We start from the raw sequence: 27,059 nt of genomic DNA, 5'->3' as shown, positions 1-27,059 counted from the left end.
TTGTATTGGAGGAGAGTTCGGAGGGTATTGAAGGGTTTATATATGTTGTTATAATATTCTTAATATTAAAAATATATGAATCATAAACATTAGTTTATCATTCTCTAAAAATATACCCTTTTAAAAAATGTGAAAGATTTTTCTATTATCCTATGTATTTCTCATCCCCAAAGCCCTCCATTCCTCTTCCCTCTCCCTCCAAACTCCCAAACATTAAAGTGTATTTTATAGCTGTTTAGCCACACTGTTTTTGTTGTTCCTCAACAACCTTTCTCTACTTCACTCATTCTCAATCTAAACCTGTTTAGCGGCACTGTTTTATGTTTTTAAGGTTGTTCCTGAACCACCCTTCACTGCTTCACTCATCCTCAATCTAAACCCTAACAAACCTTTCTAAAAAAACCTTGTAGTGATATCACTAGCGATGGGATAGAAGTGTTAAAGCTTTTGGCATATATTTTATTTAACTAAAGAAAAGAACCCTAAAAAAAAGTGTTTCCACCTTCAATAAATTATACACTTTGTACTTACCTCTTTACTGGTACCATATTTGAAAACTGATATCATATTTGAAAACTATCAGCAAACTTTCACCAAAAAGAAGTTTGATTCTTCGATAAAAGAAGTCAACAATGCCGAGAAAAAAGAAAGAGGAGAGATTATATGAGTCTCATTTACATGAAACTCTATTTATACTAAAGATAGATATGACTTGATAATAACAGAAAAACCGATTCGTAAGCAATAGGGGATTTGGGAAAGATTTTGTGCCATTTTTTTATTTATTTCAATTATATCTTTTAACAAAAAAATAAATCTTTTATTTATAAACTTAACATTGCCGTAATTCCACCTAATATTTAAGCTAAAAAATTGTAGTCACTTTTCCCTCCTTCAAAACCTAACCATATTTCCTAATTCCCCTCCTCCAAACCCTAACTATGATTTTCTAACTTCACTCCTCCTAAAACCTATCTAATATTTTAACCTAATATTTTAGCAACTTTTCCCTCCTTCAAAACCTAACCATATTTCCTAATTCCCCTCCTCCAAACCCTATTCTTATTCCTAAACAAAGCTTTGTTGCCCTAATTTTAACATAATACTAGACCATTGACCCGTGCTAACGCACAGGTCATAAAACAAAAAATATTATAGCGCAAATATGAAAGTAAATATTTTTCTTGAATCGTAAAAATAGTAAAATTTAATTCAAAAAAATTGCCAGAAACGTCTTTAAGTACCATATTAAACAATTTTCATGACATCGACCCTGTTACGGAAAATAACATATAAATTTAATGACATAGTTTATTGAATAAAAGGAAATCCAACGTTTGTCGACATAAAAATAGTACGAATATGCAATCACAACAACACTACAAAACAAAGTGCTACACATTATGGAAAACTTCTCTGTAGACCACATTTGATGTCACATCAGTATCTTGGCCGTCCTCGTCATTGATCAACATCTTTAAACCATCCCTTGAAGTAACCCTCGATATTGCGACGTACAATTGTCCATGTGAAAAAACAGGAGACGGTAGATAGACACCAACATTTTTCAAAGACTGACCCTGACTCTTGTTAATAGTCATTGCAAATGAGACAGACAACGGAAACTGCCTTCGTTTAAACTTGAACGGAATTCTAGTATCAGACGGCTGTAGCGATAATCTTGGAATAAACACCTTTTCACCTATATTAGATCCAGATATTACCTCTGCCTCGAGCACAAATTTACCCATCTTTGTAATAATCAATCTTGTACCGTTACATAAGCCCAAATTTTGATCTATTGTCCTCAATAACATCACAGGTACTCCTACTTTCAATCGAATCCTATGATTTGGTAATCCGGAGGCAACAATGGTGTTGAGAAATTCAGGCGTGTGGATGTCGTCCACTGCGTCACCGCCTAGGTTTTTATGATAAGATGTATCATAACTCAAATAAATTTTTTCCTCACCAGGAATCAAGTCTAACACATAATCATTAACCTGATCAACAATTGTATTCTTTGGTGCCAATATTGCTCTGCTTTGAAAATATTCTGCTTTACCAATGTGTCCTAACAAATTTGGGTAAGTGCTTTGAACAATAGATGCAATAGGATTACCTGAACTTGGAATAAGCAAGTCAGACGGGATTTCAACGGATATGTCGACATCATTGATTTCCCCAATTGTACCATCCCCAACTCTTAAAACCCAGTCAGAAAACAACTTCCTCTCTTCAATGTCAACATCAGATGCGCCGCTTAGAACCCTCATATTTTTTGTAAGCGTAAGGACTTCACAGTACCTCCATAAATCAGATGAGTTAATTGAAGCATAGACAATCTCCGGCCTGGGAGTTTTGGGTATGACTGGTAATATCTGTCTAAAATCTCCACCCAAGACAACAACCTTACCACCAAACGGTATGTCCTTGTTTCTTTCATCTACGGTCTTTAGAACATCTCTCAACAATCTATCGAGTGCTTCGAAACAATGTTTGTGCATCATTGGCGCTTCATCCCATATGATAAGTTTAGCCTTAATCACCAGCGATGCCAACGGTGTATTTGGGGTAACTCCACACATTGAGGTCTCATCGATTATAAAAGGGATACCGAATCTCGAATGTGCAGTTCTTCCACCGGGTATAAGCAAGGCAGCAATCCCACTCGATGCACATGCTAAAACAATCTCACCATCAGACCTTAAAGCAGCTGACAAAGCTCTCCAAATAAATGTCTTCCCCGTACCACCATAACCGTATAGGAAAAAAAAACCAGGCTTGTCTTCCCTGACTCTTGTAATGATTGTATCATATACATTATGTTGTTCCGAAGTCATGGTCGACATCAACCGGGTATGTTCAGCAGCTAGTACAGACCTATTATAGTTCATCTCATCATAAATCAATCTACTCCCGACATCTGGGACCAACGATGCATCGGCCTTTGGCATTGGAGGAAAATCAGACAAATTCTTCCCAGAGCTCTGCAACAACATTTCTAGTTCAGCCAACGCATAAGCCTTCAACTGCTCATCAGTCAAACGTAAATCTGGGAGACAAATCAGGGTTGTTAAAAATCAGCAGGAGTTGTTTATCGAATGAATGAGAAAAAAACAGCCATGTTCATGTAATTTTCATAAAAAAACAGACGTGTGAACGCACTTAATAGAGCTTAATTTTTTCAACTTCAGCCAATATACATTTCTGATATAAATAGTTATTCATTCATAATTTATGTAAATTGCCATTAGAATAAATATTTTGCACAAACGCACAACCACTATTAGATTTACCAATATCATTGCATGTATTTTGAAAAAACAACGGTAGTTACCTTCGTATAAAAACAAACGCATGCATTGTCAAAAATGGAAAATTATTTGAGAAGAAAGTAGGAACAAACATAATTATTACGCAAATAAAAAAAATAAATAAGCAATGTGTTATCATGGTTTTTGGGTGCCAAGCCATTAATTGGACTTGAACCTTTCGACCGTTGATATCTCTCTTTTTTCTTGGGAAGGGTAAAAGGAGAAAAACCCTTAAAAAGCTCTAGATTCGGGGGTCGTTTTCGCTACGGGAAGGTGTTAAGCACCCGGAGCGATTATGGTATTCCATAAGAACCGCTCTCCTAAGTTGATTTCTACGCTTTATTTTTATTGCTTATTTTTGTAAAAAGGAGGGTATGATTAGTGAAGAATGGGGGTGAGAAGAAGTAGAATTTGATTTTTTATTTCGGCTTGGATGAGCTTTGACTCATTGCCTACGTACCGTTTTACGGGATCAAAACCGGCGTAGTTCTTGCTAAAAAGACTTGTTTTTCTTTTGTTCTAATTGTTTGATTTTTAGTTTTAAAAAAAAAAAAGGTTTTGAAGAAGGAGATTGGGAGGCTTCATGAGCATTAGATTTAGCAAAAAAAGTGAGGTTTGATTAGTGATTAAAAAGAAAGTCTAAATGATTAAGATGAATTGAATTTTTCTTAAGAAAAAAGAAAGGAAAAAAATGAAGTATTGACTTCATATTTATTATGAAAATTTTTGAAGTGAAGTTCAATTGTTTTTTTTTTTTGGAAAAAAAGATGGATTCTCTCTAAGTGTTCAAACCTAAACGCTTATCTAACCATACAATCCTATGCATACATCTAAGGTGAGTGTGTGCGTGTCGGTGCGTCATAGTGTCCATAGTCCATATTACAAAAATTGCCTAAATACATTCTATGGCCCCTTTGCCAAGCTACAAACCAATGATAACAAATTACATTATCAAATGAATTAAAACTTGCAAAAAATAAATGCTAGGCTAAAGAAAGTGGAGGGAATGCTAAATGAGATGCATGAAACACGGAAATAAACTTGTTAGTGAAATAAAGCATAAAGAGTAGCAAGAGGCAAAAACGCATAAAATGCCATAAAGATAGTAATAAAATGGTAATAAAACCCAAAATTTTGATATGAAACCTAAGGCATTTGTAGCTTCTAATTCTCATGCTATAGCAAGTTTGAAATAGTTTCTTTTATCTCAAGCTATAAACATAGGATCATTAGAAACAAACAAGCTTAGCTTCATACCAATTTTGAGATAGAATTATCATCTTATTACCCTTTTTTAGAATATGCACACATTGCTCATACAATCAAGGTTTCATGAATCAATCTAAAACAGCAAAGTAAACATAGGATTGTAGGCATGAGCACCTCACATTAACATGTCAAATGGCATTTATCACGTATTCACAAATCAATGATAGAATTGACAAAATAATCATAAGAAATAATCCAAGAAAAAAAAATTAAAATGCCATGGATTAATCATACAAGAATTTTGCCAATTCCAGCGTGCAAAAATACCGTAAAACATCAAGAAAATGTCAAGAAGTAAGCATGGATTTTCTAGGAAATTTATCAAGATTTTTAATCAAGACATTGGTTCAAATAGCAAAGAAAAACAGTGCAAATAGTAAAAAAAGCGAAAAAACGTGAAAGAAAACTGAGGCCCAAACCAAAACCCAAAACAGACTGGACCTGGATCATCCAAAGGCCTCAGAGGCGTTGGATTGATCCGGATCCAGATCTAGCGGTTCAAAACACGCAGCGCATGGTAACGTAAATCAAGCATACAGCAACAACGCATCACAGCCATTCAATAAAAGAAACCCTAGATCCTACGGTTCAAAATGGAAGCAAAATAAACCGGACCGGTTCAAACGTCTATATAAGGACGTAGACGCCGGTCCAGTCCATTTCTTCCATCTCTTTCTCTCTCTAAGCTTCCCTCTTCTCTCGCCTCTCTCTAACCCTCACCGCCGGTGAGGATGAAGCCACGGCGGAGACCTTGAAGGTCCGCCGGAAGCTTCATCTTCTCCGGCGAGTCCTGTGCACTTTCCGGCGAAAAATTTCCAGAACTTAAAGATTTTCACATCAAACGATTCGTCCTTTAACCCTAAACACGAATCCAGCAATTATTTTCTCGAACACGGCTTGATACGATGTAGATCTGAATTTTTCGTACGGTTTTGAAATGAATTTTCTTTGATCTTTTTTGAAGGAAAAGGTTTAGATCTTTACGGATCTACATCGTTTCATAGTTTAACTCTTTTCCGGTGCTTGTTCTTGCTTTCAACACTTAGATCCTTATGGATCTAGGTTTTGTGTTTACGGTTACAGTCTTATCTTTGAATTCTGGAAATTTTTAGATCTGTTGCTTGCGTGATTTTTTTTTTACAGGTTTAAACCGTGATTAATACTTTCTAAGAGAAGAAAATGAGTTTTACCTGAAGTTTTGGTTGAAACTTTTAATGGAGGAAAATCTTTGGAAAAAAACTTGAATGTTCTTGACGGTTTTGATGGTTTTGCTTGCTTTTGGACCGAAAATAAATCGGTTTACCGGTTCATCTTCATCTTCTCTGATTCTTTCTCTGCTTCTCTGTGATTACGTGCTTGAGCTTGCTTCAACGTTTTTTTGAATCTGTATGAAAAATCCCTATGATCAGTGCTTGAGCTTGCTTCAATGTGAGCTCGCACTTTGAATTGTAGGAGAATTCTTCAATCCGGTGATGAAGATTCACACGAATCTCTGAGGATTAGTGTGAAAATCAATGAATTTGTGTATGAATTTGGTTCTGGAAATCTTAGGGTTCTTGTGTTCTTGGTGATTTCTCTCTGATTTTTTGGTTTGATCTAACTGACAAGAAAGAGAAAGATTGATTCTGTTTTTGGTGAAGTGGCGTGTGATTAATGGCTTTGAGTGGCACTGTGCACTATTTATAATCTGACATGTGTACTTGAGATCCAATGAAAATGTGACACCTGGATTTGTATGAAAATGGCACGGCTTGGACCTGAAAAATGAACTTTGGACTTTTCTGCAAAAATAAGAACTTGAGGACTAAACTGCAATTTGACAAAAAGGACTGAAATGAAAATTGGAAAAGAAACTGGACTGAACTGCAATTTTGGAACTCTTTGAGGACCAAAAATGCAAAAATAATAAAAACAATAAAAATAAAAATAAAATTGGTAATTTGACCAAACGTAAAGCGAAACACAAATAAAATTGACAAAACGGACTAAAACGAACCAATGGCCTAAATGAGGTACTTCAAAGTAACCTCCCCATGCCAAAATTTTATGTGAAATGACCAAAATGCCCCTAGGGCTAAAAATGACCTAAACAGAATCAAATTAACTCGACACTGACTCAGATGCAAGTTTGAAATGAACTTAACAAGGTTTACTGATGAAATGTAAAAAAAAAAAAAAACAATCTGAAAAGACTCCGAGACAGTCACAAGGATGAAAATGGGTCCCACTGCAGGAAATGACCAAAATACCCTTCTGTATGACTTCTTTGCAAATTTTGAAATAAACTGTAGAAAAAGCAATGTAATGATTCAGAGACACTTTTGAATGACTTACAAGACAAGTAAAGACATTTCGAAAGGTTTTATGCAAGAAAAACATAGGTAAAATTGTGATTGAAAATACTGCGAGGCAGAGACAATTTGAACTGTGCAGTTGAAATTTGATAATTGACAAAGTTTGAAATGAAATTGGGCCCAGTATTTTTAGGTCCAAAAACAGGGTATAACAGCTGCCCCTATTTAAGTTTCTTTGTCTGGAGAGTCAAGAGACGGAGTCTTTGGCTTGACAGGACGAAGATACTTAAATATTAGCATTTGCACTGTGTTTGGACGTAAAAATACGCCTACCCATTTTCAAATAATATACATGCCATGCATCATTTGGATTATGAATGCAAGACCTCATGGGGATTGGAATTAACAAAATATGTCGTATCCATTGTGGGATTGGTAGACATTGACAAAGATAGTGAATAGCAGAGTAACGGGAAACTAGAAACAAGTTGGACAGGTACAAGCTGTTCTTGGATTCAAACTAGCCACTTGACCGGGGATGAAACAAACAGACAACTGCGAGTTGTTCTTATGGATTCGAACTGGTCACTCCACAGGGGATAGAGGTTACTGGACAAACATGAGTTGTTCTTATGGATTCGAACTGGTGACTCGACTGGAAAAAGAGAAAATTGACAAGTACGAGTTGTTCTTATGGATTCGAACTGGTGACTCGACTGAAAACATGTAAAATAGACAGGTGCGAGCTTGTTCTTGGATGCGAACTGGTTACTCCACCGGAGACAAATACAAAATAGACAGGCGCAAGCTGCTCTTGGATCGAGCTAGCCACTTGAGCGAACAGAAACAGATAGACGGGTACAAGCTGCTCTTGGATTGAGCTAGTCACTTGACCAAACGGAAACATATTGACAGGTACAAGCTGCTCTTGGATTGAGCTGGGCACTCGACCGATAACATAAGCAAATTGATAGGTACAAGCTGTTCTTGGACTTGAACTAGCCACTTGACCAAACAGAAACATATTCACCGGGGATTGGTTTTTTGACAAAATATAGATTGAGATTGACCTGACATCGATTTGAATTGAAAGGTAGAAATTGACCGAAATTATTGGCTCACAAGGTTTTGACAGAGAACCTGACATGAGTACTGAATTGAGACTGATGTTGACATTGGAAATGCAATATGTATGGATGATATAACAGTTTCATTAAATGCATGGGCACGTAATATGCATGATTATGCATGTATGAATGCTTGTAATGCATGACTGTTGGCAGTTTGTAGGCACGACTTCACGGGGAAGACAAGACATTAGAGTATTGGGCACGTAGTGGCTCGTGCTATATTACACATTCTTGGAAATCCTCTATGGAGATGACGTCGTTGGGGGACGTATCGGAACCATGGCCGAGGGCCGGTAGGTATGTAACTTGCTGGGGATAGAGTCTTGAGAGACTCCACCGGGGAAAACGCCGTTGTGCTGGGTATGTTGTAGACATTGCATCTGTGGTCAATGCTTTTTGCATGTTATATTCTCATTTTCATTCATTTGTGCATCCCATTTTTGCCTGGATCGCCCTTTCGGGTTTTCGATCCACCGGGGAAATAAATTCTTTTCAATGCCCCATTTTTGCCTGAATTGCCCTTTCGGGTTATTAATCCAGCGGGGTGCTCATTTTTGCCTAAGCCGCCCTTTCGGGTTTTCAACTTAGCGAGCTTATTTATTTTCATGCATTTTATTCTGTTTTTTCATTCTTGCCATTGACCACAGACTATCCTGGAGGAGAACCTGCTTGTAACATATATTGAAATAGACATCAACATACTCTCGCTCATGCATGTTTCATTTGAATGTACCCTGTTGCTCAGGTTTGCTTTTCAAAATAGACCAAAGGTTTTCAATTTTCAAAAATGTTTGTTTCAAGCATTGTCATTATCAAAATAGAAAGAAAATGTTTTGTATGTAGCTTTGAAAGTAGAAGAAAAATAGAGTTCCAAACAAAAGCAAAGGCTCAACTTGATGTATAAGAGTGATGGTCAGCCAAAGGCATGACTCCACGGATTCACAAAGCTCGGAAAATGGTAATTTTATTGGTTGGTGGTACATTGAACACGGTAACCACTACAGTTCTTAGAAACTTTGAATTCACAAGTACAGAAGCTTTTGATGAAGATAGGCATTAACAGCTGCAGATGCCCCAAGGGGGACGGTGGTTGGCCAGATATAGTTACTTGCCTTTTGTTTCAATCTCATTTTTGCATGAACCGCCCTTCCGGGTTTTCGGCTCATCGAGACGCTCATTCTTGCCTGAGTTGTGTACAATCTCAGCGAGCTTTTCATATTTGTTTTTTTGTCCCTTATTTTTGCCTGGACCGCCCTTTCGGGTTTTCGATCCACCGGGAAGCGCATTTTTGCCTAGGCCGCCCTTTCGGGTTTTCGACCTACCACGCTGTTCTTTTCATATTTCTAGGCAAAGTATTTCTTGACTATATCGGCATTCACTGGATTTGGAAGTTCCACACCATCCATGTGTGTAAGGATTAAAGCACCACCGGAGAAGGCCTTCTTGACAACATAAGGACCTTCATAGTTAGGCGTCCACTTGCCCCTTGGGTCGGGTTGCTGGCTTATCCTCCTTTTCAATACAAGTTCCCCTACCTTGAATTCTCGAGGATGGACTTTCTTGTCAAAGGCAGTCTTCATTCTTGCTTGATATGACTGTCCACGAGCCATGGCATCCATACGTTTTTCCTCAATCAAATTCAACTGATCATACCGGCTTTGGCACCATTCAGCCTCGGATAACTTTGCTTCCATGATCACACGGAGAGATGGGATCTCCACTTCCAAAGGAAGAACTGCTTCCATACCATATACAAGAGAGAAAGGGGTTGCCCCGGTTGAACTGCGCACAGTAGTACGGTAGCCATGCAGAGCATAGGGTAACATCTCATGCCAGTCCTTGTAAGTGGTTACCATCTTCTGGACAATTCTCTTGATATTCTTGTTGGCGGCCTCAACTGCACCATTCATCTGAGGTCTATAGGGAGAAGAGTTATGATGCTCAATTTTGAATTCTTCACAAAGAGCTTGCACCACATTATTATTCAGGTTGGTACCATTGTCGGTAATAATCTTGCTGGGAACACCATATCGACAGATGATATTGTTCTTGATGAACTTAGCTACCACTTGCTTGGTCACATTGGTATAAGATGCTGCTTCAACCCACTTGGTGAAGTAGTCAATTGCCACTAAGATGAAACGATGACCATTTGAAGCCTTCGGTTCAATCCTTCCAATCATATCGATGCCCCACATTGAGAACGGCCATGGGGATGACATAACATTGAGAGGGTGCGGAGGCACATGAATCTTATCAGCATAGATTTGACATTTGTGACATTTTCTGGCGTACTGGTAGCAATCATGCTCCATAGTCATCCAGTAGTAACCTGCCCGTAGCAACTTTCTTGACATAGTATGCCCTGTAGCATGGGTCCCGAAGGTACCGTCATGTACATCATGCATTAACTGCTCCGCCTCATGTTCATCAACACATCTTAACAATACCATGTCATAGTTCCTCTTGTACAAAATATCTCCATCTAACAGGAATCTACCGGCCAATCTTCTCAAGGTCTTCTTGTCTTGTTTGGAAGCACTCGGCGGATACTCACGGCTCAGCAAGAACTGTTTGATGTCGTAGTACCAAGGTCTATAGTCAACCACATTTTCACCAGCCTGATCGATCACATCCCCAATAGCAAACACATGCGAAGGCCTTTCAAGGCGTTGCACTTTGATTAATGGCACATCATTCCAATGGTTTACTCGAAACATGGAAGATAGAGTAGCAAGAGCATCAGCCATTTGGTTCTCATCACGAGGAATATGGTGCAGCTCAACCTTTGTAAAATATGTCAGAAGACGTCTCGCATAATCACGATAAGGAATCAACTTAGCATGGTGGGTCTCCCATTCACCCTTTATCTGATTGATGACGAGCGCAGAATCTCCATAGATGTCGAAGTGTTTGATTCTCATGTCAATTGCTTCCTCGATCCCGAAGATACATGCTTCATACTCAGCCATGTTGTTGGTACATTCGAACAGAATTCGGGCGGTAAAGGGAATGTGATGCCCTTGCGGGGATACAATGACTGCCCCAATTCCTTTGCCATAAGCATTGACAGCACCATCAAAGACTAAACCCCACTTGCTATTGGGATCTGGACCTTCATTAATCAACGGTTCGTCGCAGTCTTTGGATTTCAAATACATGATCTCTTCATCAAGGAAATCGAATTCAATTGGTTGGTAATCATCAAGAGGTTGATAAGCAAGGTGATCGGCAAGAATGCTGCCTTTGATTGCCTTTTGAGTTTTGAACACAATATCATATTCAGACAAAAGCATCTGCCAGCGTGCGATCTTCCCAGTAACGGCCGCTTTCTCAAAGATATACTTTATCGGATCCATTCTGGATATCAGCCAAGTCGTATGATTCACCAAATAATGACGCAGGCGTTTGGCAGCCCAAGCTAGAGCACAACAAGTCTTCTCAAGCATTGTATACCGAGTTTCACAATCGGTGAACTTCTTGCTTAGATAGTAGATAGCATGCTCTTTCTTTCCAGTTTCATCTTGTTGACCAAGTACACATCCCATGGATTCATCAAATACTGCCAAATACATAATCAAAGGCCTTCCTTCCACGGGTGGGACAAGGATAGGTGGTTCCAGCAGGTAATTCTTGATGCTATCAAAAGCTTCTTGGCATTCATCATTCCATACAACAGGCTGGTTCTTTCTAAGTAGTTTGAAGATCGGCCCGCAGGTTGCAGTCATATGAGATATGAATCGGGAGATGTAATTCAAACGTCCCAAGAAACCTCTGACTTGCTTCTCTATCTGTGGAGCTGGCATTTCTCGGATGGCCCGGACTTTATCAGGATCGACTTCAATGCCCTTTTGGCTGACAATGAAGCCTAATAACTTTCCTGACCTGACACCGAATGTACATTTGTTGGGATTCAATCGCAGCTTGTATTTTCTCAACCTTTCAAACATCCTTGTTAAATATTCAACATGCTGCTCCTCATCTGCTGACTTCACAATCATGTCATCCACATATACCTCAACTTCTTTGTGAATCATGTCATGAAACAGAGTGGTCATTCCCCTTTGGTAGGTAGCACCAGCATTGATTAGACCAAACGGCATCACCTTGTAGCAGAAAGTACCCCATGGAGTGATAAAAGATGTCTTTTCTCTATCTTCAGGAGACATTTTGATCTGATTATAACCGGAAAAACCGTCCATGAAGGAGAACACCTTAGATTGAGCAGTATTATCAACAAGCACATCAATATGAGGTAATGGAAAGTTGTCTTTTGGACTGGCCTTGTTCAGGTCTCTGAAGTCAACACACATCCGGACTTTACCATCCTTCTTTGGCACAGGCACAATATTGGCAACCCATTCGGGATACTCAACTGTCATGAGGAAACCCGCATCAATCTGCTTTTGAACTTCACTCTTGATCTTGAGAGCCATGTCAGGATGAGTCCTTCTCAATTTCTGCCTGACGGGAGGACATTCAGGCTTGGTAGGGATCCGATGCTCCACGATCATAGGGTCTAGACCTGGCATATCTTCATAGGACCATGCAAAAATATCCGGATATTCCCGGAGGAGCTGGATGATCTTCTGTTTAACCCCTTCCTCTAGAGTAGCACCAATCTTGATTTCTCGCTTGTTTTCCTCGGTACCTATGTTGATAAGCTCAATCTCTTCTTGGTGAGGCTGAATGGCTTTCTTTTCTTGCTCAAGTAACCGAGTGATCTCATACGGTATGTCATCACCTTCCTCATCTTCGGCTTCATACACAGGGAAATCAAAACTTGGAGGAACCGTAGGATTACTGTGTTCAACGGGTTTATTATGGTTCAACCTGCATATAATGATTGGATGATTTTAGAAAGAGTTTTTTTTTTTTTCATGCAGATTTTTGAAATTAATAAGAAAATACAGACGTTTTGGTTTTTTCTGGCATTACCATTGTTTCCAAGGGAAAAAGCACTAAAAAAAAATAGTCGTGGAAGAAACGACAAAATTTTATTAATCAACGGCAATGCCGAAACAAACATGCCCTTACAGAAAATATCACTCTCGCTTTGGGCAGAGCGAGAGGATTGTTATTTTGAAAACAAAGCACTAAAGCAACAAGACACATTACTCAGAAACATGCATGATTGAAGGAATGTCAATGGCATCCCAATCTGTCGCAATGCCTCCTGGTGTAACAAATACAGGCCTGAGACCAGATCCAGTGGCTTCTTCAGAGATAGCATTAACAAACCCTGCACTGTGGAAGACTCCCGAGGAAACCCTTGATGACGGGGAGAACCCGAGACCTTCCTTACGCTTGTTCTCACAGAGCTGTATCACCTTGCCCCAGCCGGCAGTCTGACCTTCTTGGATGGCTCTCTGAGCATCTTTCAATGAAGCCATAGCAGCCCCAGCTTCCTTAGGCTCTGCACCTTCAATGGTCAAACCTTGGAAAGCAGTCCCTTCAGCAGATCCTGCTTCAACACAAGAAAAAGAAGACAACTGGCTGACTAAGTATGCTTCTTCACCATGGATTGTAACGAGTTTTCCATTCTTCACAAATTTCAACTTCTGATGTAAGGTGGAAGTAACCGCACCTGCATCGTGTATCCACGGTCTTCCCAGCAGGCAACTGTAGGATGCATTAATGTCCATCACTTGGAAGGTAACCAAGAAATTCTCAGGGCCAATAGTTATCGGCAAGTCTATCTCTCCCAGCACATTCTTTCGAGATCCATCAAAAGCTTTGACCAAGAAAGTACTTCTTCTCAAAGGGGTCCCTCGGTAGCTCAACTGATCTAGAGTTGTCTTGGGCATTACATTGAGGGAGGAATCGGTATCCACCAACACATTTGATATCATGTCTGATTTACAGTTCACCGAGATATGCAAAGCCAGATTGTGACTCCTTCCCACTTCCGGCAACTCTTCTTCACTAAACCAAAGGTTGTTACAAGCAGTGATATTTCCCACTATGCCGCCGAAACGATCTACCGTAACTTCGTGGTCAACATAAGCCTGCTCCAGCACTTTCAACAAGGTATTCCTGTGAGCCTCAGAGCTTAAGAGTAACGACAAGACAGATATCTTCGAAGGAGTCTGCAGCAACTGATCAACGATCTTGTAGTCGCTTCTCTTTATTATCCTCAGAATCTCATCTAAATTTGAATCCTCTATAGATTTGCCTGACTGGTTCACATCTGTAGCAATGGGTGAAACAACGGTTGGAGTTGCTTCTTCAACTGGTGGAATGGTCGGCGTAGCTACTTTCTTCTGAAATAACGGCGGACGGACTTTCCCGCTTCTTAGCGCTGCAGAAGTCCCTTCGGCAATATTGCTTACTGTGGCAAAGGAGGCTAGAGGCACCTCTACTCCATTTTCTATCATAGTAGCATTGTACTTGTATGGCACTGCCTTGTCCGAAACATAAGGAATTGGTCCTGGCAACTTTATCACCAAAGGCTCAGCACACTTCTTCAAAGGTACACTCTTGACAGGCGGATCGTGAAAAACTGGCACAATCACGCAAACATCACTGACGGTCAGAAGATTATCATTCATCAAACTTTGGATGTCGTCTTGAACAGTATAGCAACCCAAAGGATTACGAAGGCATCCTAGACACTTGGCATGATCATGGCTGAACAGAGAAGCTTTGCACAGCTTGATGTGTAGAGGCACCAGAGGAGTGGCAACATTGCGGACATCAAGTCTAGGAGCTTCCTCACACACTTCGATCATATTCACAGCGGCATGATTTGGTAGCGGATTGTCGAGGACATGTGGAACATTATTCTCAAAAGTCAGCTTCCCTTGATCAATGAGTTTCTTCACGATATACTTCAAAGCATAACACCCCTCGACATCATGTCCTAAGGCACCTTGATGAAAGTCACATTTGAGATCAGACCTGAACCTTGGAGGCAACGGATCAGGTGGTGGCTTGCCCTGTCTAGTTGTACAATGTCCTCTCTGGAGTAAAGTTGGAAGAAGTTCTGCATACAACATTGGTATAGGAGGAAAAGTTGGTCTAGTATACTGCTGCTGTTGTTGTTGTTGTTGTTGTTGTTGAACCGGCAACTGTTGTTTCATCTGCTGGGCAATTGCATTGACGGGCACTTGAGGCTGGCCCGGCGGCAAAGAGTACTGATGATAAAACGGTGGGAAGAACGGATGCTGAGAATACGGCATATATGGGTATGACGGAGGCATTTGAGCTGCATTGATAGGAGCAACGGTAGCCATTGATTGACCGGCTCCGGCTGACACCATCCCCACTTCCGTTTCTTTCTTCTTGTGGTGTCCATTACCATATCTCTTCGACGCATTCACAGAGGATTCAGCTTTCTCAAACACAATGATTCCATCCCTGACGGCTTCCTCAAGACGGGTTCCCATAGTGACCATCTCCGAAAAGTTGTTCGGGGCAGCGATGATCATCCTCTCAACATAATCTTTTTTCAAGGTCTTTAAGAATGTCTGGGTCATTTCTTCTTCATCTAAAGCAGGAGTGATACGGGCAGCTGCCCCTCTCCACCTTTGCGCATATTCACGGAAACTTTCCTCCTTTTTCTGAGATAGGGACCTGAGGAACTCCCTATTCGGCTTCAAACGAGTGTTAAACCCGTAGTGGCTCTTGAAAGCAGTGGCCAGCTCATCAAAAGTATGGACATCGTCTTTGCTCAGACTAGTATACCACTCTGCAGCATCTTCCATCAGACTGTCTTGGAAGTAATGGATCATAAGGGAATCATTGTCCTTGTAGTTGCCCATCTTCCGGACGTATTTGACAATATGATTTTGAGGACAAGTCAGCCCGTTATACTTGTCGAACTCCGGGACCTTGAACTTTTTTGGAACATCTACCTTCGATACTAAGCAGAGGTCCTGGGTTTTAATGGAGTCCCCGCTTCCCCTGTTGGCCTTAATTTCCCGTCGGAGCTCTTTGGCAAGTTCTGCCATTCTCTCTTCCATAGTTCCGGTTGTGGCAATACTCCCGTGGTGCGCATTAGCATGGACAAATAGAGGCACCGCATTCACAATGGGCTCGGTAACAGTTGTTGCAGCTTGAGTCAAGGCGGTACTAACAGGAGTTAAGTTTGCCCCTGGGATTGGGCCATTGTTGGTAGTACCAGAGGTCCCTGCCCCTGTATTAGCAGTATAGTACAGCGGAAGCCCGTAAGGATACCCGGATGGCATGATAGAGCGGGGATCAGTTGTTACGGTAGGAGTCACATTTGCAGCTGTAGAAACTACAGGAACTGGTTGTTCCTGAGCAGCCAACAGAGCAGTCATAGCATCATGAGCTTTGGCCAATTCCTCCCTTAAAGATGCCAATTCGGTACGAAGCTGCGTGTTCTCTTCTTCCATAGCCCTTTTCTTTCTTCTGTATTCTCTGGTTCGATCGGTTCTATCAGGTTCGTAAACTCTCTAAGCACGAGCCACTTTTCACACTGCGGCAGAGGAACCAGGAGATAGTGAGCACTTGGAAGCCTTTGTGACCAATGCATGATGCATATGATGCATGATATGCAAATGCAAATGCGAAAGACTTATTTTTTTCATCGAAGGATTTTTAAACAAATTAGAAATCTTGCAAATAATCAAAACTACATAGTATTCTCAAAAGAAAGACTTTGAAATAAACACATGAAGCCCTCAAGCATAGGAAGTAGTCGGAGCATCGTCGGACTCGGAATCTGAATCACAGTATCTGGCAAAGAAGTCTCGTCGTCCTCGGGCTCTCTTGGAATCCCTCATAAGCAGCTCGTCTTTCTCTTCCAATTCCTTCCGGGCCTTAGCTAGTTCTTTCTTCAACATTAAATTCTCATGAGTCTTCTGCTCATCTCTACCATCCAAAGTTATGATTAGATTCTCGGCTTGATTGTACCGAGCTTTCCACACTTGCTTCTCACGACTCTCCATAGCTAGATGTTCCTGATACATATCCTGAGTCGCGGGAAGTAGAGGTAGAGGCATAGACGGAGTGGATGAAGACACGTATCTCATAGCTGGATAAGGCATACCAATCTCCTCAGCTCGATCTATCACCCACTGAGTATAGGCCTCATGAGCAACACCGGATCTCACACCTAGATGCTTCACACTCTTCCTTCGAACCTTGGACCAAGCATCCATGAAAGCTTTCCTTTGTCCGGTAGGAGCATTCGTGTAGAAGAAGAACTCTGGAGATGTAGCAAGATTGATGGGCTTCGACTTCATAGGAAAACCAAACTGTCTCATAGCAAGCTCGGGATTGTAGTTGATTCCTCCACGAGTACCAAGAAGAGGTACGTTGAGAAAGTCTCCACAACCCATGATAATCTCCTTCACCTGAGCGGCCGGAGTGAGCCAGACGACCTCATTAGGAGTGAGGGCCATAATCCGCTGAGAGTAGGACCAGTTCTCCGAGTTGTCATGGAAGGAACTCGGAAGGTGCGAAATAAACCACCTATACAAAAGAGATGTGCAGCAAAGAATATACCCACGGCCCTTGAGAGTCCTATCATGAATGGCGTGGTAGGTATCCGCTAGCAAAGTAGGAACCGGGTTCTTGGAATGAAAGATCTCAATAGCATTCATGTCCACGAAGCTGTCGAGGTTCGGAAAGAGAATGAGCCCGTAGATAAGCAAAGCAAGAATAGCCTCGAGTGTATCCTGACGAGTAGTACTGAGATTAGCCTGATCAAGAAGATACTTGGAAGTGAACCCCCGGATGTGAGACTTGGTAATAAGATGGTTGGAGACGTCGGAAGTCTTGAGGTAGAGATCCTTAGCAATAACCAGAGGAGGAAGAGAAGTCCCGGGACCGGTGAAAGGCGTCTTCTCGGCTATAGGTAAACCCACTAGATTGGAGTAAGCCTCGAGAGTAGGAACCAACTGGAAGTCCGGGAAAGTGAAGCAACGGAAGCTCGGATCATAAAATTGCACCAGAGTGTGCACTAGCTTCTCGTCCACATCGGTTCGGAGCAAAGTAAGCAATCCCCCATACCGGAGTCGGAACCCTGTTTGACTCTTGACCTTGAGTGCCAACTCTCTCAAACTAACCAAATCCACTTCCTTGAACTTGTAGCACTTAGTCTTCTTCATACCTGTGATTATTTACAAAAAATTCTCATTTGTTTAAACCCTTCGATGAATGCATGAAAAAATGTTTATGCATGGATGCATGTATGCATGATTGTGTTTGTTAAAGAACAAGGTGGGTTGAGATTCAAAGTAACAGGGCTACGGATGGACACGGCGTCCGGTGAACTAAGGTTTTGTATAGTAGTAACCAAGGTTCTAACACAGTTCCCAAACTGCAACCTCTCTCACATATATCATGGTAGTACAGGACGACACCCGTTCCATGATTATTTGTGAGAAGGTCTAGTTTGAGTGTAGTATCGCGTGACGACTAAAGTTTGAGACAACACTCAATTTAGCCACCGCACTACGTCTTAAAAAAGGCTAGGATGGGTTTGGTAACTACGGTTCATAGCTTCGTCGAACAATTGAAAGTGAAGTGCCTAAGCATGACAACACACGCCGACAATATCACCTTCAAAATGCCTCAGCTATGTGAGATTGATCGCATAATCCAATACACGAGGCAACCCCCGGATCGAATTGTCGATTATATCTCTACCTAAACATAAGTTCACTCAGCCCGGGTATAGGACTTTTGATATTCTCACCCCACACGTCAAATGAAAATAAACAAATATTCACATATGTAAGCAATAAAATAAAGCGTAAATATAAACTAAGGAAAACTAGGCGCGACCCGCTAAAAAAATTTCCCCAGTGAAGTCGCCATTTCTGTTATCATGGTTTTTGGGTGCCAAGCCATTAATTGGACTTGAACCTTTCGACCGTTGATATCTCTCTTTTTTCTTGGGAAGGGTAAAAGGAGAAAAACCCTTAAAAAGCTCTAGATTCGGGGGTCGTTTTCGCTACGGGAAGGTGTTAGGCACCCGGAGCGATTATGGTATTCCATAAGAACCGCTCTCCTAAGTTGATTTCTACGCTTTATTTTTATTGCTTATTTTTGTAAAAAGGAGGGTATGATTAGTGAAGAATGGGGGTGAGAAGAAGTAGAATTTGATTTTTTATTTCGGCTTGGATGAGCTTTGACTCATTGCCTACGTACCGTTTTACGGGATCAAAACCGGCGTAGTTCTTGCTAAAAAGACTTGTTTTTCTTTTGTTCTAATTGTTTGATTTTTAGTTTTAAAAAAAAAAAAGGTTTTGAAGAAGGAGATTGGGAGGCTTCATGAGCATTAGATTTAGCAAAAAAAGTGAGGTTTGATTAGTGATTAAAAAGAAAGTCTAAATGATTAAGATGAATTGAATTTTTCTTAAGAAAAAAGAAAGGAAAAAAATGAAGTATTGACTTCATATTTATTATGAAAATTTTTGAAGTGAAGTTCAATTGTTTTTTTTTTTTGGAAAAAAAGATGGATTCTCTCTAAGTGTTCAAACCTAAACGCTTATCTAACCATACAATCATATGCATACATCTAAGGTGAGTGTGTGCGTGTCGGTGCGTCATAGTGTCCATAGTCCATATTACAGAAATTGCCTAAATACATTCTATGGCCCCTTTGCCAAGCTACAAACCAATGATAACAAATTACATTATCAAATGAATTAAAACTTGCAAAAAATAAATGCTAGGCTAAAGAAAGTGGAGGGAATGCTAAATGAGATGCATGAAACACGGAAATAAACTTGTTAGTGAAATAAAGCATAAAGAGTAGCAAGAGGCAAAAACGCATAAAATGCCATAAAGATAGTAATAAAATGGTAATAAAACCCAAAATTTTGATATGAAACCTAAGGCATTTGTAGCTTCTAATTCTCATGCTATAGCAAGTTTGAAATAGTTTCTTTTATCTCAAGCTATAAACATAGGATCATTAGAAACAAACAAGCTTAGCTTCATACCAATTTTGAGATAGAATTATCATCTTATTACCCTTTTTTAGAATATGCACACATTGCTCATACAATCAAGGTTTCATGAATCAATCTAAAACAGCAAAGTAAACATAGGATTGTAGGCATGAGCACCTCACATTAACATGTCAAATGGCATTTATCACGTATTCACAAATCAATGATAGAATTGACAAAATAATCATAAGAAATAATCCAAGAAAAAAAAATTAAAATGCCATGGATTAATCATACAAGAATTTTGCCAATTCCAGCGTGCAAAAATACCGTAAAACATCAAGAAAATGTCAAGAAGTAAGCATGGATTTTCTAGGAAATTTATCAAGATTTTTAATCAAGACATTGGTTCAAATAGCAAAGAAAAACAGTGCAAATAGTAAAAAAAGCGAAAAAACGTGAAAGAAAACTGAGGCCCAAACCAAAACCCAAAACAGACTGGACCTGGATCATCCAAAGGCCTCAGAGGCGTTGGATTGATCCGGATCCAGATCTAGCGGTTCAAAACACGCAGCGCATGGTAACGTAAATCAAGCATACAGCAACAACGCATCACAGCCATTCAATAAAAGAAACCCTAGATCCTACGGTTCAAAATGGAAGCAAAATAAACCGGACCGGTTCAAACGTCTATATAAGGACGTAGACGCCGGTCCAGTCCATTTCTTCCATCTCTTTCTCTCTCTAAGCTTCCCTCTTCTCTCGCCTCTCTCTAACCCTCACCGCCGGTGAGGATGAAGCCACGGCGGAGACCTTGAAGGTCCGCCGGAAGCTTCATCTTCTCCGGCGAGTCCTGTGCACTTTCCGGCGAAAAATTTCCAGAACTTAAAGATTTTCACATCAAACGATTCGTCCTTTAACCCTAAACACGAATCCAGCAATTATTTTCTCGAACACGGCTTGATACGATGTAGATCTGAATTTTTCGTACGGTTTTGAAATGAATTTTCTTTGATCTTTTTTGAAGGAAAAGGTTTAGATCTTTACGGATCTACATCGTTTCATAGTTTAACTCTTTTCCGGTGCTTGTTCTTGCTTTCAACACTTAGATCCTTATGGATCTAGGTTTTGTGTTTACGGTTACAGTCTTGTTATCATGGTTTTTGGGTGCCAAGCCATTAATTGGACTTGAACCTTTTGACCGTTGATATCTCTCTTTTTTCTTGGGAAGGGAAAAATTGAGAAAAAACCCTTAGATTCTAAGTTCGGGGGTCGGTTTTACTACGGGAAGGTGTTAGGCACCCGGAGTAACTATAGTCCTCTATAGGAGCCGTTTTCCTAAGTCTATATTCACGCTTATTTTTACTTACTTTTGAAAATGGGAGGTTTATTTAGTTAAGAATGGGGGGAGAGAAGTTGTAAGATTTTAATTTTATTTCGGCTTGGATGAGTTTTGACTCATTGCCTACGTACCGTTTTACGGGATCAAAACCGGCGTAGTTCTTGCTAAAAAAAACTTGTTTTTTGTTTTAATTGTTTGATTTTAAGTTTTAAAAAAAGGTTTTGAAGAAGGAGATTGGGAGGCTTCATGAGCATTAGATTTAGCAAAAAAATGAGGTTTGATTAGTGATTAGAAAGAAAGTCTAAATGGTTAAGATGGATTGAATTTTTCTTAAGAAAAAAAGAAAGGAAAAAATGAAGTGTTGACTTCATATTTATTATGAAATTTTTGAAGTGAAGTTCAATTGTTTGTTTTTTTTTTTTTGAAAAAAAGGTGGATTTTCTCTAAGGGTTTAAAACCTAAACGCTTGTCTAACCATACAATCCTATGCATACATCTAAGGTGAGTGTGTGCGTGTCGGTGCGCCATAGTGTCCATAGTCCATATTACAACATTTCCTAAATACATTCTATGGCCCCTTTGCCAAGCTACAAACCAATGATAACAAATTACATTACCAAATGAATTAAAACTTGTAAAAAAAAAAATAAAAATAAATGCTAAGCTAAAGAAAGTGGAGAGAGTGGTGGAATGCTATGAAAGGTATGGCACATGAGATGAAATGGTTAGTAATCATAAAGCACACAATAGTAGGAAGTAATCAAAAGGAAATGCATAAAAATGGCAAAGAAAAGGTAATAAAGTGGCAATGAACCTAAAAACTTTGATGTGATACCTAAAGGTGCTTGTAACCCATAATCATCACATCATGGCAATTTTGCAAGAAATTTGGTTTCAAGCCATGACATGAAATTAATGGAAACATATGCAAGCAAGGTATCACACCAAATTCATAGAGAAATTTGACACTTTATTCTCTAAAACAAACATTTGTTGCTTGTAAAACAAGAAATCCATAAAATCATATTCAAAACAGCAAAAAGAAGCACATGTCCAGAGGCATATTCATCATAAGATATGGTATCATTTATTCATAACACATATCAAAGTATCAAGAACAAAAACATAGCAAAAAGTATACCAAAAGTGTAAAAACACATGGAAATTTGTTCATGCCATTTTGATATTTTTTACATGCAGGAAAACACCATAAAAATGCCAAAAATGTACCAAGAAACAACTAGGATTTTTTTAGAAATTTTGTAAACAAGAATGAGCAGGCCACAGGTGCAAATAGCAAAGAAAATGGTGCAAGCAGCAAAAGAAGCAAAAAAACGTACAACAGAAGGCCCAGCCCAAAACCAGAGGAAACGGATCTCACAGGGATACTCAGGGACCGTTGGATTGATCCAAGGTCCCAAACCCTAGATCTAAGGGCTCACAACGCAGGGGATTGGACCGGTCTTGAACCGGTCCGGTCTAGCGCCCTATATAAAACCCTAACGCGCCGGTTTTTTCATTTGTCACACACCTTTCTCTCTCTAACTCTTCTCTCTTCTCTCATCTCTCTCTAAACCCTCACCGCCGGTGAGGATGAAGCCACGGCGGAGACCTTGAAGGTCCGCCGGAAGCTTCATCTTCTCCGGCGCGCCTAAGCAACTCCGGTGACCTAATTTTCCAGAACTTCAAAGTTTCTACATCAAACGATTCGCCTTCTTACCCTAAACACGAATCCGGCATTTGTTTTTTTGAAAACGGCTTGGAACGACGTAGATCTTGAAAAAGCTTTTACGGTTTTGAAATGATTTTTGATTTTTTTTGAATGAGATCATTTAGATCTTTAAAGATCTACATCGTTTCGTCGTTTGATTACTTTTTGACGCCTGTTTTCGCTTTCAAAACGTTGATCCTTACGGATCTAGATTTTGATGTTTACGGTTATGGTTTTCTTTGAATTCTGGAACCTTTGGATCTGTTTTGCTTGCGTGATTTTTAGGTTTAACAGTGATATTGCTTTTGAAAAAGAGTATGAGTTTTACCTAAGGTTTTGGTTGAAACCTTTAATGGAGGAAAACCTTTGGAAAAACTTGAATGTTCTTGACGGTTTTGATGATTTTGCTTGCTTTTGGACCGAAAATAAATCGGTTTACCGGTTCATCTTCATCTTCTCTGATTCTTTCTCTGCTTCTCTGTGATTACGTGCTTGAGCTTGCTTCAACGTTTTTTGAATCTGCGTGAAAAATCCCTATGATCAGTGCTTGAGCTTGCTTCAATGTGAGCTCGCACTTTGAATTGTAGGGGAAATCTTCAATCCGGTGATGAAGATTCACACGAATCTCTGAGGATTGATGTGAAAATCAATGAATTTGTGTATGAATTTGGTTCTGGAAATCTTAGGGTTCTTGTGTTCTTGGTGATTTCTCTGTGATTTTCTTGGTTTGATCTAACTGACAAGAAAGAGAAAAATTGAATCTGTTTTGGTGAAGTGGCGTGTAATCAATGGCTTTGATTCTGACTCAATGCTTATATAGTTGACATGTGTACACTTGAGCCAATGAAAATGTGACACCTGGATTTGTATGGAAATGGCACGGCCTGGACCTGAAAAATGAACTTTGGACTTTTCTGCAAAAAATAAAACTTCAAGGACTAAACTGCAATTTGACAAAAAAGACTGAAATGAAAATTAAAAAAGGTGGACTGAACTGCAATTTTGGAACTCTTTGAGGACAAAAATGCAAAAATAATAAAAACACTAAAAATTAAAATAAAATTGGTAATTTGACCAAACGTAAAGCGAAACACAAATAAAATTGACAAAACGGACTAAAACGAACCAATGGCCTAAATGAGGTACTTCAAAGTAACCTCCCCATGCCAAAATTTCGTGTGAAATGACCAAAATGCCCCTAGGGCTAAAAATGACCTAAACAGATTCAAATTGACTTGACGCTGACTCAGACGCAAATTTGAAATGAATTTTAACAAAGTTTACTGATGAAATGTTTAAAAATAATCTGAAAAGACTCAGAGACAGTCACAAGGATGAAAATGGGTCCCACTGCAGGAAATGACCAAAATACCCTTCTGTATGACTTTTGCAAATTTTGAAATAAACTGTAGAAAAAGCAATGTAATGATTCAGAGACACTTTTGAATGACTTATAAGACAAGTAAAGACATTTTGAAAGGTTTTATGCAAGAAAAACATAGGTAAAATTGTGATTAAAAATACTGCGAGGCAGAGACAAATTGAACCGTGCAGTTGAAATTTGATAATTGACAAAGTTTGAAATGAAATTGGGCCCAGTATTTTTAGGTCCAAAAACAGGGTATAACAGCTGCCCCTATTTAAGTTTCTTTGTCTGGAGAGTCAAGAGACGGAGTCTTTGGCTTGACAGGACGAAGATACTTAAATATTAGCATTTGCACTGTGTTTGGACGTAAAAATACGCCTACCCATATTCAAATAATATGCATGCCATGCATCATTTGGATTATGGATGCAAGACCTCATGGGGATTGGAATTAACAAAATATGTCGTATCCATTGCGGGATTGGTAGACATTGACAAAGATAGTGAATAGCAGAGTAACGGGAAACTAGAAACAAGTTGGACAGGTACAAGCTGTTCTTGGATTCGAACTAGCCACTTAACCGGGGATGAAACAAACAGACAACTGCGAGTTGTTCTTATGGATTCGAACTGATCACTTCACAGGGGATAGAGGTTACTGGACAAACATGAGTTGTTCTTATGGATTCGAACTGGTAACTCACTTGGGGATATTGGAAAGTGCGAGTTGTTCTTATGGATTTGAACTGGTGACCCGACTGGGAAAAAGAGAAAATTGGCAAGTACGAGTTGTTCTTACGGATTCGAACTGGTGACTCGACTGAAAACATGTAAAATTGGCAGGTACGAGTTGTTCTTAATGATTCGAACTGGTTACTCCACCGGAGACAAATACAAAAAATGGACAGGCGCAAGCTGCTCTTGGATCGAGCTAGCCACTTGAGCGAACAGAGACAGATAGACGGGTACAAGCTGCTCTTGGATTGAGCTAGTCACTTGACTGAACGGAAACATATTGACAGGTACAAGCTGCTCTTGGATTGAGCTGGGCACTCGACCTGTAATATAAGCAAATTGATAGGTACAAGCTGTTCTTGGACTTGAACTAGCCACTTGACCAAACGGGAACATATTCACTGGGGATTGGTTTGTTGACAAAATATAGATTGAGGTTGACTTGACGTCGATTTGAATTGAAAGGTAAAAATTGACCGATATTATTGGCTCACAAGGTTTTGACAGAGAACCTGACATGAGTACTGAATTGAGACTGACGTTGACATTGGAAATGCAATATGCATGGATGATATAACAATTTCATTAAATGCATGGGTACGTAATATGCATGATTATGCATGTATGAATGCTTGTAATGCATGACTATTGGCATTTTGTAGGCACGACTTCACGGGGAAGACAAGACATCAGAGTATTGGGCACGTAGTGGCTCGTGCTATATTACACATTCTTGGAAATCCTCTTTGGAGATGACGTCGTTGGGAGACGTGTCGGAACCATAGCTGAGGGCAGGTAGCTATGCATCTTGCTGGGGATAGAATCTTGGAAGACCCGACCGGGGAAAACGCCGTTGTGCTGGGCATTTCAGCGCTGGGTATGTTGTAGACATTGCATCTGTGGTCAATGCTTTTGCATGTTATATTCTCATTTTCATTCATCATTTTTTTCATCCCATTTTTGCCTGGATCGCCCTTTCGGGTTTTCGATCCACCGGGGAAATAAGTTCTTTTCAATGCCTCATTTTTGCCTGAACTGCCCTTTCGGGTTGTCAATCCAGCGGGGTGCTCATTTTTGCCTAAGCCGCCCTTTCGGGTTTTCGACTTAGCGAGCCTTTTCATTTTCATGCATTTTCACTCTGTTTTTTCATTCTTGCCATTGACCACAGACTATCCTGGAGGAGAACCTGCTTGTAGCATATATTGAAATAGACATTCACATACCCTCGCTCATGCATGTTTCATTTGACTGTACCCTGTTGCTCGGGTTTGCTTTTCAAAATAGACAAAAGGTTTTCAATTTTCAAAAATGTTTGTTTCAAGCATTGTCATTATCAAAATAGAAAGAAAATGTTTTGTATATAGCTTTGAAAGTAGAAAGAAAACAGAGTTTTAAACAAAAGCAAAGGCTCAAATTGATGTATAAGAGTGGTGGTCAGCCAAAGGCATGACTCCACGGATTCGCAAATCTTGGAAAATGGTAATTTTATTGGTTGGTGGTACATTGAACACAGCAATCATTACATTTCCTGAAAACTTTGAATTCGCAAGCGTAGGAGCTTTAGATGAAGATGGTCATTAACAGCTGCAGATGCCCCAAGGGGGACGGTGGTTGGCCAGATATAGTTACTTGCCTTTTGTTTCAATCTCATTTTTGCATGAACCGCCCTTCCGGGTTTTCGATTCATCGAGACGCTCATTTTTGCCTGAGTTGCGAACAATCTCAGCGAGCTTTTTCATATTTGTTTTTTGTCCCTTATTTTTGCCTGGACCGCCCTTTCGGGTTTTCGATCCACCGGGAAGCGCATTTTTGCCTAGGCCGCCCTTTCGGGTTTTCGACCTACCACGCTGTTCTTTTCATATTTCTAGGCAAAGTATTTCTTGACTATATCGGCATTCACTGGATTTGGAAGTTCCACACCATCCATGTGTGTAAGGATTAAAGCACCACCGGAGAAGGCCTTCTTGACAACATAAGGACCTTCATAGTTAGGCGTCCACTTGCCCCTTGGGTCGGGTTGCTGGC

At 39.9% G+C, this 27,059-nt stretch overlaps 1 protein-coding gene across 1 annotated transcript in view; it reads right to left on the bottom strand.

Annotated features, from left to right (window-relative positions):
• Window positions 1-1,394: 1,394 nt before the first annotated feature.
• Window positions 1,395-27,059, bottom strand: part of LOC112420139 (uncharacterized) — a 45,520-nt gene continuing 19,855 nt past the window's right edge. Inside the window, exon 8 of the mRNA XM_024778785.1 lies at window positions 1,395-3,055. Coding sequence (XP_024634553.1) covers window positions 1,395-3,055 — 1,661 coding nt within the window. The remainder of the gene's footprint in view (window positions 3,056-27,059) is intronic.

The sequence above is a fragment of the Medicago truncatula genome, chromosome 3 (genome assembly GCF_003473485.1).
Source record: "Medicago truncatula cultivar Jemalong A17 chromosome 3, MtrunA17r5.0-ANR, whole genome shotgun sequence".
NCBI lineage: Eukaryota > Viridiplantae > Streptophyta > Magnoliopsida > Fabales > Fabaceae > Medicago > Medicago truncatula.
This window is presented reverse-complemented; position numbering and strand designations above follow the sequence as displayed.